At 38.1% G+C, this 14,985-nt stretch overlaps 1 protein-coding gene across 1 annotated transcript in view; it reads left to right on the top strand.

Annotated features, from left to right (window-relative positions):
• Positions 1–1,588: 1,588 nt before the first annotated feature.
• The window catches only part of LOC136236743 (uncharacterized), a 39,062-nt gene continuing 25,665 nt past the window's right edge, over positions 1,589–14,985 (top strand). The window contains exons 1-8 of the mRNA XM_066026987.1: positions 1,589–1,601; positions 1,827–1,895; positions 6,579–6,644; positions 10,266–10,313; positions 10,501–10,533; positions 10,589–10,624; positions 11,007–11,063; positions 13,020–13,073. Of these exons, the coding sequence (XP_065883059.1) occupies positions 1,589–1,601; positions 1,827–1,895; positions 6,579–6,644; positions 10,266–10,313; positions 10,501–10,533; positions 10,589–10,624; positions 11,007–11,063; positions 13,020–13,073 (376 nt within the window). The remainder of the gene's footprint in view (positions 1,602–1,826; positions 1,896–6,578; positions 6,645–10,265; positions 10,314–10,500; positions 10,534–10,588; positions 10,625–11,006; positions 11,064–13,019; positions 13,074–14,985) is intronic.

Below are 14,985 nucleotides of genomic sequence, written 5' to 3'. Positions count from 1 at the left end.
GAATTCATCAATTTCATCTCTAGCTTCACTAGTATCACGTGATCAGGGACTTGAATCAGTATGACCATGCACCGGCATCATCTTTATAATGACACAAAACTCGTTCTACAGTGACAATGCCAATCATCGTGACCGATTTCAGGGTCTCTTTCACTTTGCATTAAAAAAAGGGGCGGGCGTCACTTCGGACGTCACTTCCTTATTGCGTGATCCTGCACCTCACGTGCTGATCTGAGCCCTATAAATTCGCCACCTTGACTCGACCCGCCACCAGAATACGGTAAGGTCGCTGATTCCACTTTGAGTGTAATTGGTAGCAACCGTACGCCTATTGGAAAGGACCTCGCCAGGTTTGACGTTGAGTGAATCCGTTTCATCCGGCTGAGTGCGACGTTTCCAAGTATTAGACTCGTCTGTGGCCAGTGGGTGAGTATCTATCTTAACTGTTGTATGTACGCGGCATGTGCAGTCCTTAAGGCCAGAATGGCTTAACAAAACCCGGCTTCTATGTCTTGTAGTCAGTCTACTGTCGATATGACATGGCTCAAACGCTGGACTAGCCGCACTTCATGTCAGAATCGTTAAGGTCGGCGTAGAACCATGCTAGAAGGTGCATGCATGTTCACGGCTAGATAAAATAGTAGTCAATGCCGTCTGCCTCATGATTCAAGGTGTCTTCAGTGCCATTTATAGCAGCTCACAGCCAGTGTCATTCGGCTACTATAAGCTCAGTAGAATGTTGTATTAGCTTAAGCGGACTGCGCTGTAGCTATCAGTGAAAAATTAGCTGATGTATGCATGTTGTTTATGAAAACGTGAAAGGTCACTGTTGTTTGTTGTGACAATTGGAACGTGTTGGTTATCAACAACAATCTTTAGACATTAAGAATACTTTAGGCTAGGGACCCGCCGATTATGCTGGCATAATTATGAGCATAATAGGTACCTGAAAGCATTGAGCATAATGCTAGCATAATAGGTAGAATATTTTGTAACAGTACGAATCCTTGCTTATAAAAATAGCCATCACAGAAAGATTGATATACTCTAATAGAACAGTCAGTAACTCTAATAGAACAATCACATAGCTGACTATTCTATTAGAGTATTTCGATCTTTTCTGTGATATGCACTTTGACAAGTAAGTTTGTGCTGCAGCCACTTATTATTTATGGAAATTATTAGCAGAGCATGAGAACTGAGGCATAAATAATTGGGCATAATTTGAGCATAATAGGTAAGTATTGAGCATAAATTTAAGCATAATAGGTAAATTTTTGAGCAGTGCAGCATAGCATAATAGGTAAAATTATGAGCATAATCGGCGGGTCCCTACTTTAGGCGACTCCAAATAAATTCTCTGTTTCCCGTCCACCGCCCGCATCTGGTTACTGTCAGCCCATTATTCCGTACTTCTTCCATATTTTCTGGTTATTCTTGCATACTGACAGGCTCAGAAAAGCCATCTTGAAACAGTGTCAGCTCACGTGTCAGCAGTGCTATCAAGTTGACACAAACTTCACGTTTGTACTATTTTTGCAACTTGAAAAGGAAGGAACAAGCTTAAGCATGCTCTTATGTAGCTTTCATGGTTGTGCCAGGTAAATAATGGCTTTAAAAGCTGCCAAACTTATAATGAAATAATGGAAATGGACCGCCCGCCCACATGCAAATATGCTTGACTCCAGGACGGGAAACAGAGAATTTATTTGGAGTGGCCTTAGGGTACCCCACATCAACTCGTCAGTCTTTTGTGAACCATCATGACTATCTAGAGGTTACTACAGTACTACGTACATATTATAATGTGATTATATTGTTTATAGGAATGTCCAGATCCCCATCGCCCACAGGAACTGGTGCAGACGGCAGTAGCCGTGCACCTGATCCCACTGGTGAGTTAAATCTAATGTGTGTGTGTGTGTGTGTGTGTGATAGTTAATTGTATTGTGGGACAAGCATATCAAGAAGTTTGCGGACATTTGCTACACTTTTGTTGATGACAAAAATGCCAGCTGGAACAGGCATGCCCAATGCATTTCGATTGAAGAATCGTTAAGAATTAAATTTATTATTGTGTATCACCTACCTCAAGTCTGTTAGTAACTTTCCTAGCTTAATACGTGTAGAACAACTCACTGCAAGTACAATAATGCCAAAGAAGTCCGTTTCACAGAAATTTGGCACGTAAAAATGGCCTAAACTGACCCGGTGTAGCAAGTTTCCCCATAAATTTTGTGTTGGGCGTTTCGGGAGCATGCAATAAAGGGCTTAATAACCTGTGACACATGATAGATACCTCAGATTCTGAACCAGATTTAGAAAGAGCAGTGAACAGTGATTAAGATGAGCTATAGCAAAAGGAATTCAGAGGAAATTTAAGCGTGTCATGTTAAGGTTAATTGAAAAGAACTCAACTTTTTCTATGGCAAATTGTATGGCAGATATTTGGAAGGGAATGTTCTGACCTATTTCAATGTCTTGAAAGCCATTAACCTTCACTACATAATATTACAATGAAACAAAAGCACTGTGAATTAGTTCTGCAGGTTAGTTTGTGAAAATTACAGTGTTTTGTGATTAAGCAAAATAGTGTCCGTGCCATGTAACAAACTTCTTTATATGTAATTTTTTGAACCACATTTCAATTAGAAGCAACTAAGTGGGATTAATCTCTACATGTTAATACAGACAGAATATGGCTTTTAAAGTTGTGCTCAAAGTTAAGTTGTGTTCAAATTTCTTATAATATTAATTGTCATTTTGGTAATATACGTATGTACTGTTTTACTATGTAGCCCCCACTGTGACACGTAGTGCCACCAGTGGTAAGTTGATAAGCTTTACCTATAATGTACTGTAAGGATATATTTTCACCATCATAGGATCGATGACGTCGTCATCAGGCAGTGGGATCCATGGTATGTTTAAATGTTTTCTCTGTCCTGTATTTGTTGTGTGTACATGTACATGTGTTTGTGTATGCATGTGTGTGTCCTTCCTTATATGTGGATGTTTATTTATAATGTGTTGCTTTACTATGTTGTACTTTGAATGGGAAAGTCTCAAAGTGTGCTATTATTACACTTTGGGTTATAGACATGTCCAAAGTTTAGGAATAGGGATTGCTGAATAAATCCACAGATCAAAAAGAGATGGCTGGAAAGATCAACAAGTATTGTGGTTATATCAAGTAAACCCAATATTTAACTTTGCCAGCATATGTACTTTGGTACTTTTGATGACACATGATCCTTGTTGGTTTATGAATTTTTCAGTTTCATAATTGTTACCTGCTGAGCAAAACCAGCCGTTTTCTTTTATTGCTTCTCTGTTAGCTATAGTAACAAAAGAGTGGACAAACAAAGTTTCAGCTTTTAGTGATGAATAGTTTTGCGAGTTATAGTGCTAGACAGTTGGAATAGGAATAGGCTTGATTTGTACAACACAGTATGGCAAATAAATTGCAGGAACTCATTTAATTGATCATAATTAACTCAAGACTGAAACAAGCTACAAAAATGGGGTTTGGCTTGGTATGTTCCCCATGAACTGGCACATCGGTCAAGGTAAGTGTTTTTCCTGTACATTTACATGGAGACAAAGAAGAAGGCTGTTTCAACAAGTAAATGTGACCGGATTTGCGAAAAGGTACCTTTTTTACACACAAAATTTGACCCATTTTTTTGGACTTTAAATCTTCATAATTTTTGATCATGGCATATAATTGCTTGAAATTTTCAATGAATGTAACTACAGTATTTGGCTACATTTTGATACTAAAAGCAAGTTAATTGGTATGAGGAGTTAAATGTTACATCATTTAGTTTGCTGGTATGTCAAATGTGTGGAAAAGGTACCTTTTTGCAAATCCGGTCACAAATAATGATGGTAAACTTTTTACTACCACATCATAAACAAGCACCCATAACTCACACACTGTGCACTGTGTATGAGCAAGAATTAAAAATAAAGATTTTCTTACTCCCAACAAACAGGGGATTCTGGTGGCATGTAGGTTTTATTCATTTGAGCTTTGTTTCAGTGCATATAACGAAGCTATTGAAAGTGAGTAAAATTTTATGTAACATACGTATTTTTACCCAGTTTATTTCAATGCTTTTTAATAGCAAAATAGAAGTTTGCAAAAACGGCAGTTTTTGCTCAGCGGTTCATATTTTCTAATATATATGACCAGATTTGTGAAAAGGGGTCTTCCACACACATACATTTCTATGAGCTTCAAAAGTCATAACTTAGCGTTTAATAAACATATAAACCTGAAATTTATCCCATTCACAAAGCAATGTTGGAGCTTACCACTGAACAAATTTTAAGTTAATAGCAGCTTTCAGTCTGAAGGTTTGAGTTGTCAAAGTTGGCATATTGGATGTGTGTGGAAGACCCCTTTTCACAAATCCAGTCACATATGTCTATATTGTTTGCATTAATGGATAAACTTGTTAGACACTTAGCTTAGTATAGACTTCAATTTCTAATGAAAACATTAGGTTGAAGATGTGCAATTATACAAGTGCAAGAAAAAATTTGGGATTAAAGTAGGGATTAAAATGTAGTCATTCAGTTGTGTTTTGTCTCAGCGGCTTGTTTCAGTGCTTTTTATTGCTGCAGTCCCTACTCATATGGAAAATTCCTATTTTTTTCTTGTACTTGTTTGTGTACTTTTTTGTTGTAAATTTTTATTGAATAACAGTATTTAGTAATTCCCCCCCTCTGCAATTCTCAAAATACACAGCTAAACATTCCTAAGGATGCGGATTTTTAACAAACCGCTTTAAACAACACATTACCCACAGAAGTATCTTTTCAACTGTTTTATAGTGTGTCTACAGTATTATTTTCCACTAATTCTCTCAACAAAGCCTCAGGGCTGTTCTTACTTTTAGTTCGTGTAAGTACGGGTCACGCCCACTTTCTAGATGATGAGATACACGATACTATGGTGTTTTTCAGTTGTAGTACGCCTGAAAAGTGCTCTGGGAAAGCTACCCATAGAGTCTGTAGAGAGGCACCATATACAACCTGTTTTTAAACTCAGAAAAGAAACCACCTTCAAGCCAAAGCAAACACTCTAATCCTTACGTGTGTAGTGGCAATGTTGAACAGGCAGCAGCATATCCCGAGGTGTATCCCAACATTAAATCACGTGCTTGCTACATTATACTACACGTTTATTCCAATATGTTGGGGCACTGTGGTGTGCGTGTTTTGATGGAAGCCGTACCCATGAGAGATGGCCACGATAAAGAAGGATCAAAGATAAAACAGTAAGACAGTAGCGCACACATTGTAGGTATTTAATATTGTGAAAGGTTTTTCTCCACAAAATTTGAAGTGTTTCCGCCAAAGAAGCAAGGCTGTAGCTGTGGGTTAACAATTTGCATACCAAACTTGTCTGGTTTGCTTTTGGTAGATGGTTTTTTCAGATGGCCTGTATAACCACGCAAGACTTCTGTGTAGGTCTGGAACGTGGTGTCAAGGGCTCAAACACACTGAAAATGAGCAGGTAGCTTGAGTGTGCTTTGTGAGAGATTTCAGCTTACGGTATCTGCCTCTTGACTGGGTGTTTTGTGGTCAGGTGGTGCCTTCAATTATCATGTTGTAGTCAATCTGTTGCCCATCTTGCCCCTTATTGAGCACTCGTGATACAGCAGCACTGGTGAAAAGCTGGCTCATAAGCTCCAGTATGTACACATCATTAGCTGGTCCTCAGTAAACTCAGAGCAACAATTGCACACTATCAGCATTATGTCTGGATCATGTGATCTCACACAAGACCTATCTTGTCTATTGTATGTTAGCAAAATCATGCAACCATATCCCAAACTGAGATGACACCAGCATGAGGTTGTTGCATTATCAGGCTAATAATTCACATCAAACTTGCCTTCTGGTCTGCTTTTCTATGTAACCACTCCAAATGTTTGTGCAAGACTATGAACACCAGGAATATGGTGTAGAGGATTCCAACACTATGGAAGATGAACAATTAGCTGAACAGCCTATTTCCTGTTTCTGACAGGCTGTTTTGTGGTATGGTGCCTTCAATTATCATCCTTGTCCATTATGTACGTAGTCTAGCTATCTTTTGTCCACCCCCTTGAGGAGCAACGCTCTACAAGGATAAACTCGCTTCATCGATACATGTAGCTACCAGGACTGGTGAGTTAAAACATTAAAATACCTTTTTCTATGAATCAGCACTGCAAACATGGGAAATGTTCCAAAATTAGCATCCCTGTTGTGAAATAATAGTGCAAATGTGGTGGCGTGTCAATGATTTATAGTGTACTGTCAAAATTATACATTTAATTATTTTCTGCCTCGTTGTATTATTGTGCTTCTATCATACAGTACAGTGGGTCCTCAGTTATCCAAACAGCTTTGTTGTTATAGTTGGCCAAAAGTGTTCAGATAAGTGGAATTGTTTGGATAACTGAAGCAAGTGAAATTGTTCAAATGTTCACTGTGTTGCATTAAAATTATGATAACACATTTACTTAATCAACTATTAATTATTTAGATTAATGATTATGATATGTGTTGTGTATGTACAGCCACCACCTCAGCAATGCCAGTCCAGTTTGTAACATCTAGTAGGGCTGGTGAGCGCCGTCTTGCGGGTACGTTCAATATTACTTTAGTAATTTTACAAGTATTGTTTGACCTATGCAAGTACAATTACATATGCATGGATTATTATATTTGTATTTATCATAACAGACTGCTTCAGGTCGACTAGAGAGCTGCGTAGAACACCACCTGGTACGTTTATTTACTCTTGTTAGTATGTACACAAAAGTAGGGATTTTCAACTAAAGTAGGAACCTGGAACTTTGATTTTTAAAAAAGTACCCAAGCTGGAGTGGTGCACGTGTTATTTCCTTACTGTGCTCAAGAAATGCACCGTGGGGATATAACACTTATTGTTTTACTGCTTTTTTCAGTACTTTTTTATCAATGTACTATGGTTTCTACCAAGAGTTAAAAATAAGAGAGGGGAGTGTCTAATGCTGTATAGTGCTGTAATAGATGATTGTGCAGAAGTTAAATGGCTTCGTTTCCGTGTATCGTATAGGCTTCTAGTATTTGTTCGTTTCCTTACCGCAATTAGTTTAGCCGCACCGTGATGAATCCTTGAGAATATTCGAAGACTGAACTAAAGACTGAGCTGTATGTACAGGGAACAGTGCTCCTTCTATTCAAGAATGCTCAAAGGTAGGGTAACATGGCGACGCAGTGAAAATCCAAAGTGATACTCCACTTTTGGTTCAGTGTTTATTGGTTCTCAGACGCTCTCCCCCAGAGTTATCTTCGAGGTTAACAACCACACTTCTTTACGCAACAGAGCAATGCTCTTCGTGGTGAACTGGAACATCCGAGTTGAACACACGCCCTTGTGTCTGGGATAGCCTTTGTGGTTAAATGCGATAGTATACTAGCCAGTCTGTACGTTACGTGGAAAAGAAGCCATTTAACTTCTGCGCAATCATCTATTACAGGACCATACAGCATTAGACACTCTCCTCTCTTATTATTAACTCTTGTTTCTAGTTTAGTTGAAAATTCCTATTTTTGTGTACTTGTTTATTAACTTTTTTTGTAAAATAGAATTATTGTGACTGGTGAACCCATGCTTACTCATCAAAAGAACAGTGTTGCGTGTCCTTGCTACCAATTATTGTCAGAAAAGTGAAGCATCTATTACGCTTCGCTGTCAGCCATGTTCAACCTGTTACACAGCATTACAAATCAAGAACTGTTAGAAAAGCACCTCTGCAATCAATGGAAAAAATACTATCCTCCTTTATGCGCCTCATTCATCTTTGCTGGCAGCGAAAAGTGTAGATTTGGCAGTAGCACTTGATGGCTTTCCTTTGTAATAGAAATCATCCGACATGGGATATATGAAGATGACATTGCATGTACATGTACTGTGGTATGCCAAAAGGCACCTCTCGAGCCGAAGCGATGTCGAACAATGAAAGAATCTGAAAGCTTGTTTGGGCTTAGTTTTACCTAACCAATACTGCCTCACTGTTGTCAGGGAAAGTTGAGGCTGGCTTTTGGATGATGTTTTTCATGGGTCATGCCTACTTCTTTGTGGCCCCTACCATACAGTACGATATACTATGCAGTGCTATCATACTGTATGATATCCATTTATATTGCACAAGCATTATCACCAAATTTTAAGGCTTTTTGATAATTTGGGATATGTACCATTGTAGTGTAGACAACATTACAAAACATTCCTTTTAATATTCTATGTCAATTCGCCATTGCACAATGTAATGTCTATATGTGGAAGGTTTGGATTTTTCTGGCCACTAAAATCACCCTATAACCGGTCTCATGCACCTTCATGGTGCCTTAGCAGTAATGGTTCGGTATAACCATAGATATACGACTCTTAATAGGGATTGGAAACGGTGTCACACACCCAGTATACCACCTGTACAATTGATGTCACTCTTTACTGTAGACTATCAGTGTAGGTTTAGCAGAATATGAAAGTTCTCTAAGGTTGAGCGATACAGGTTGCTTTGGTGGAAGTCATTGAATCGCCTTTCCCACAAAAGAACTCATCATATCGTGCCATTTGGTATTGCTTTGTACACCAAGATATGTTTCTGTTCCTATAGCAGCTGTGTACACCTTCTGGTATAGACGATACGTGGCTTTTTAGTACCTCTTTATAGTCATTAGAGTTGAACAGTATGGTTTGTAAGCCACGCCTCTATTTTAAACGCTGCATATTTCCTTGGTTACAACTTAACTAGGTCTGTCGTGTTTCTGTTCTCCTAACTCTGCACAACTGCTGTCTAGCGTAACCGTTTGTCTTTCAAGCTTTAATCTAATGCCAAATCTGTGGAACAAAGCTAGCGGGATGGTAGCACACTTCGCTCTTAGATTCTAAATCACTCTCGCAAAACCTTTAAAACTTTATTAGGGGCTAATTAAATTAGTATATGATACAAATTATGGAAACCGCCTGTAACATTCGAAACAAGCCTATTTCTGATGCATGACGCCATTTCCAATCCCTACTAGGAGTCGTATATCTATGGCATAACCAAGCACAAAAGTACTTTCAGTATGACCTGAAATGTTTCCAATAAATAGCTACAATTTTTTAAAGAATGACTCAGTGCATAGAACCTTTAGATAAACAAAACCATAATTTGATAACAGCTAAGGCTATGCGCTTGATTTTTCCACTCTTCGGTGTCACTTCACCCTGATTTGTGACCGAGTCTGGCTAAAATAAAAGGAAATTCACAGCAGAGGTAATTATTCAACACCACGGATCTATACAGCCATCCCCAGGCTGACCAGAGCTCCACTAAGGTCCTATACCGCACGTACTGATCACCACTGGACTTGGGAAAAGCAGCCAGCAAAACCAGACCACTTACATCTAGCTGATTTTGATTGAAATTAGATAGTTTGTTCATGTAGCTCTGTGTTCTGAGTGAAAAATCGAATCTGCTGACATGGGTGATAAGACCGGTTTCCCAGGCTGGGCCACATTTATGGGTTTACTCAATGTAGCCACGATCCTTCTTGGTTTACTCCAGTGATCCCTTAATTTTATTTTATTTTATATTACTTACATTTTAGAGCCCATTAAGGATAAACTTGCTCACTTAGCTTAGTAGTTGTCTATAGACTTTAATTTCTATTGAAGTCATCTACAAGATGTTATAGATACAAGCCATGCAATTACATAATGGTGTTCAAGCAGGCATGCAGTCAGCTGTTTACCACCATATACTAGCTCTTCAAACCAACTAAGTGATGTTTTCTGACTAGTGTAACTTTTTTATGGATGATACTAGGGGCTTGCTTTAATTGTCCTAAAGTTTCTTTTTGCAAGGTGCATGCATGTTAACAGCTAGATAAGATAGTCAATGCCATCTGCTTGATGATTCAAGGATTTATAGCAGCTCAGCCAATGTCATCCTGCTACAAAGCTCACTTAGACTACTGTATCAGTGAATAATTAGCTGATGCTTGCATATTGTTTATGAAAACATGAAAGGTCACCTCAGTGTTTGTGACAATTTGAACATGTTGGTTAACAACAACAACAACAACTGAGCAATCCTTTGACATTACGAACTTTAGGGGAAAATTTTACCTTGCATCAATCAACTCCTCAGTTTGTTGTGAACCAACATGGCCATCTAGAGGTTACTACAGTAGCTACTACATATCATAATGTGATATATTATTTATAGGAGCCACCACTAGTGCAGACGGCAGGAGCCATGCACCTGATCCCACTGGTGAGTTAAATCTAATGTGTGTAGTAGTTAATTGTATTATAATTTTTTGAACCACGTTTATACAATCAGTAGCAACATACTTTTAAACTTGTGCCCAAAGCTAAGTTGTGTTCAGATTTCTTTTGTTATAGCCTTACTATTGTACTTATAATGTTAATTATTATTTATGTACTGTTTTACTATGTAGCCCCCACCGTGACATGTAGTGCCACAAGTAGTGGTAAGTTGATAAGCTTTGCCTATAATGTACTGTAAATATATTTTCATCATCATAGGATCGATGACGTCGTCATCAGGCAGTGGGATCCATGGTATGTTTAAATGTTTTCTCTGTCCTGTATTTGTTGTGTGTACATGTGTGTGTGAATGCATGTGTGTGTGTCCTTCCTTATATGTGAATGTTTATTTATAATGTGTTGTACTATGTTGTACTTTAAATGGGAAAAGTCCCAAAGTGTGCTATTATTACACTTCAGGTTATAGACATGTCAAAAGTTTGATCTGACAAGTGTGACTTATGACTTATTTGCGACTTCATGAATTTTGAAAAATCTCCTATATGTTTACATCATTGATTCATAGAAAAAATTAATGTTTTAACTCACCAGTCCTGTTTGATCCACCTTGCATTAATACATTATTTACATCAACTATTAATCATTTAGATTAATGATCATGATGTGTTTCCTATAGGTATACCAATGACTCAAGCAGCCAGGTTCATTCATTCTGGTGGGAGCCGTTTGGCAGGTACGTTTAGTATTACTTTTTTATATAGTAGTTGCACAATGAGTACTGCATTGGGTTAAAAGCTGTTCATATGGGTAGAAAAGATTATTAATGACTTGGTCAAAGGGTGATTTCCCTATTACAATCTCTTGTGAATCTTCAGGCCTGAATTAGGTGTCGTTCTAATTACTACAAAGGTGGCCTTAATGGTAGCTATAAGCCATGCAAAAGATACTTGTTTATGTGGAGCAGTAATTTTATATTGGCCTTTGCAAGTATAATTACATATTATATTGTACTTTGCGTGGGAGGATCAAAGCAATGCCGCATATCGTATTGTCCATATGGTACTGATCAACTGCATAACTGTACTGTATGAGTCATACAGTACAGTTATGCAACTAATTGGGCAAATACAGCACACTTTGGCAAATACAGTACAGCTATGCAGAGAATTTATTTAAAGAATTTTATGTAAACAACACACTGTAAATCGCCAAAACCAGGCAAAGTAATTCTATGAGTTCATTCTATGGCTAGGAATAGATTGTATAAACACTTACTGATCGTCTGATCACGAAGCTTTTTAAACCCTAAGACAGCATGATTGATCACGTGCATGATGTTGTAAATTGCTACAACTAGCCAAATTAATCCTACTAGTTGTTCTACAACTAGAAATAGAGTAAACACTTAATGATATCCTGATCACCAAAAATTTCAGCAGTTTGAGTACTAGAGAAAGTCACTCCAAGCCAGATGACCAGGAAGTACAACATAGCAGTTAAAGCACCGCCTAAACTTGTGTGCAAGAAAAATACAACACTTGGGGTACAGCACTTGGGGGTGCAAATACAGCACTTGGGGGTGCAAATACAGTACTTGGGGGTGCAAATACAGCACTTGGGGGTGCAAATACAGCACTTGGGGGTGCAAATACAGCACTTGGGGGTGCAAATACAGCACTCGGCTTTGCCTCGTGCTGTATTAGCCTCTCAACTAGCCCCCTCGTGCTGTAATTTCCGTACATTTATGTGGCGGTTCTTTGACTATAAGTATCAATCTTTGTATTTGTATTTTTCATGACAGATTGCTTTATCTCACAACACGAGCTGCAAAGGACACCTGTTACAGGTATGTTAGTATGTATATATAATTATGCAATATCCGTTAGTACTAGTATGTATGTAACAGTTGTATCATGTACCCGAGTGATCTGCCTGATGGCCCTTGAGCTTGGGTGTACATGTTAGGCAAATCACGAGGGGATGTGATACAACTGATATGATACAACTTATATGTGCCATGCCAATGCAGGCGCCTGCAGGCGACTCAAACCAATATGAAACCATTAGACCAACTTGTGAAATTGTATTATGGGACAGCAGAAGCTAACGTTGTGACTACATTTGTTAACATGAAGGGGAAAAGTCATATATAACAGTATCACCGAAATTTTCAATTAAGCGATTTTACAAGTATTTTAAACTCACTGCATGATTTTACAGATTACTACATTTACTAGGGGTAAGCTTTGCTGTAGAGTGTTTATCTCGTGTTACTTGAAAAGTGGGCCTCTCTGTATTCAAAATGTGGCAAATCACTTATGAATATGCTAAAATACTAGTTCTCACCTTAAACCAACGTTTTTCAACTCATAGGATGGCAAGTGTGACAAATCGCTTCCATTTGAGTGCTGTAGGATGCAAAATCAAAGCATGGTTTTCATCACATGACCAATAATAAATTCCTACAATTAATTTCGGCTTGAGTTCACAAAGAATTTGGTGGTACTGCTCAAGGCCATGGTACATGTAAAATATACCATCGCCAGCCATGGTTTACAAGAGATGTATCCTGAAATTTGCCTTTGAAGGTAGGTGGCTTCATGGTACATAGCAATGATAAGAGTTGTACACACTAGTTTAACAATAGCCTTTTGTGCTTCAATATATCATTGTTTTTACATATGTCTAGGTGTTGCAACAACCGTTGCAACAACCTATGCTGATGCAGTGAGAGGCATATCTGGTAAGCATACATGTATTGTTATAAATGTATTGATTACATGTGAAATATATGAGTACATACACTCCTGCACAGGGAGTGTATAAGACTAATCATGCATGCATGCATTGTACAGGAGTATAATCATATAATATTTACATGGTATACTGTATACCTGTAGTACTAAAATAGTAGGAATTGCAAAGATTTATGTTTCTCTCCCCACAAAAAAAAGAAAAGGAGCCAACTTCATGGCATGTAGAGCATATCCAGCTAAGGTGGTTTCCAGACTGTGTAGTGAGTGCAGGTTTGTAGTAGGGATGCCACGATAGTCGTGACATACAGCATGTCATGACATAAAGTTCCATGGTGTGATAGGACATTGGCTTCTTTATTTTGTGGCACAATTGTCTCCTAATAATGCACACTTTTCCATTCATTTTGATCAAATTTGATGCAATAAATATGAAGAAATTTGACAAATAAATATGAGCAATTGTTGGTTGTTGATGTCATATCATACTTAATATTACTGATGTTTAAATTCATATTTTTGCATGTTTAATAAAAATAAATTATATAAGTAACAGCTTCAGTTTTGAAACTTAAGAAATGCTTATGTCGTGAAATACGACATGTGACATAAACATTTCTATGTCATGGCATCCCTAGTGCGTAGCCGGGGCATCCACAGCAGTTAAGATAGTAAAATTTGAGAGGGTTCTGGAACTGGCACAGTACAGTATCATGAATTGAATACAATAAATCCAAACACATCTCAATGAGATATTTTATAGATGTAGTTGTAACATGGGAACGACTGATTTGCTTGATATGTGTGCCTAAATCCCAAGGGCTGTGGGTATACATATCAGGCAAATCAGGAGTGCCCATGATTCAGCTATCATGAACCACGATAGTGGGTTCATAATAGGAATCGCAGAAGAATTTTGAAAATCCTAATAGAGCAGTCACCTAAAACCAGCCTTAGAAAGCAGACTCGGGCATAAAACAAAACACTCAGATGGCTTATTATCAGACACTGAACTCAGACAAATGGTGATATAGCAGTAAAAATGGCCTAAACGAAATTTGGAGACATTCAAAAATTGCGAATTTTACGTGAATTGTTCATATTATTATTCATAATATTATTATTATTATTATTCCTAGGACCATGTCACATACAACCAAGTACATACCCCAACACGACAGCCCCCCGGTGAGGCTATTAGGTGGTGAAGGCACGATCCCCAAATCATCTCAATACGTATGTCACAGTAGTGACAGATATAACACAATAGTGGCATCGTAACTAAAGGCCACCAGTAGCTAAGTGCCAGTACATCATTGGTGTGGTAATGGCACAGTGATGTGTACACAGTATATGTATACAAAACATACAGGAGAGTACTATACATTATTGCAGTATTGTATGCAGCAATGCATTATAGGCAACATCACCAGATCAGTAAAAATTATTAGCCAATATACAGCACAGTATATCAACATCAACTAGAGCTACATAGGGTTCATCAGTGGTATAGCAATGGCACAGTGATGGGTGACACACTATAATTATGCATACACAATTTGCAGGAGATAGCTACACAATACTGTAGGAGTATGCAAGCCAGATGAACCAGGTAAAGGAAGACAGCCAAGCTAGCCATAACCTAGTAGCTAAGCCAGGTGAAGGCAAAAAGGATTAAAGGGACAATGTGCTGTTTACAACATCTGATTATTTTGGGGCCCAATAAAATCATGTGATGCTTGTACTTTACCACCTGCAACATGAACTTGACAAGATAACAATGCAACCAGCTGGTCTTGGACAAGGGTTTAGTGGCTTAGCTTCCATACATCAAAACACAGCATGTAAACAGCTCATTGTCCCTTTAAGCATGTATTTAATTGCCTGACACCAACACAAAAG

This window comes from Dysidea avara, chromosome 10, assembly GCF_963678975.1.
Source record: "Dysidea avara chromosome 10, odDysAvar1.4, whole genome shotgun sequence".
NCBI lineage: Eukaryota > Metazoa > Porifera > Demospongiae > Dictyoceratida > Dysideidae > Dysidea > Dysidea avara.
The sequence above is the reverse complement of the archived record's forward strand: the minus strand, read 5'-3'. Positions and strand labels throughout refer to the sequence as shown.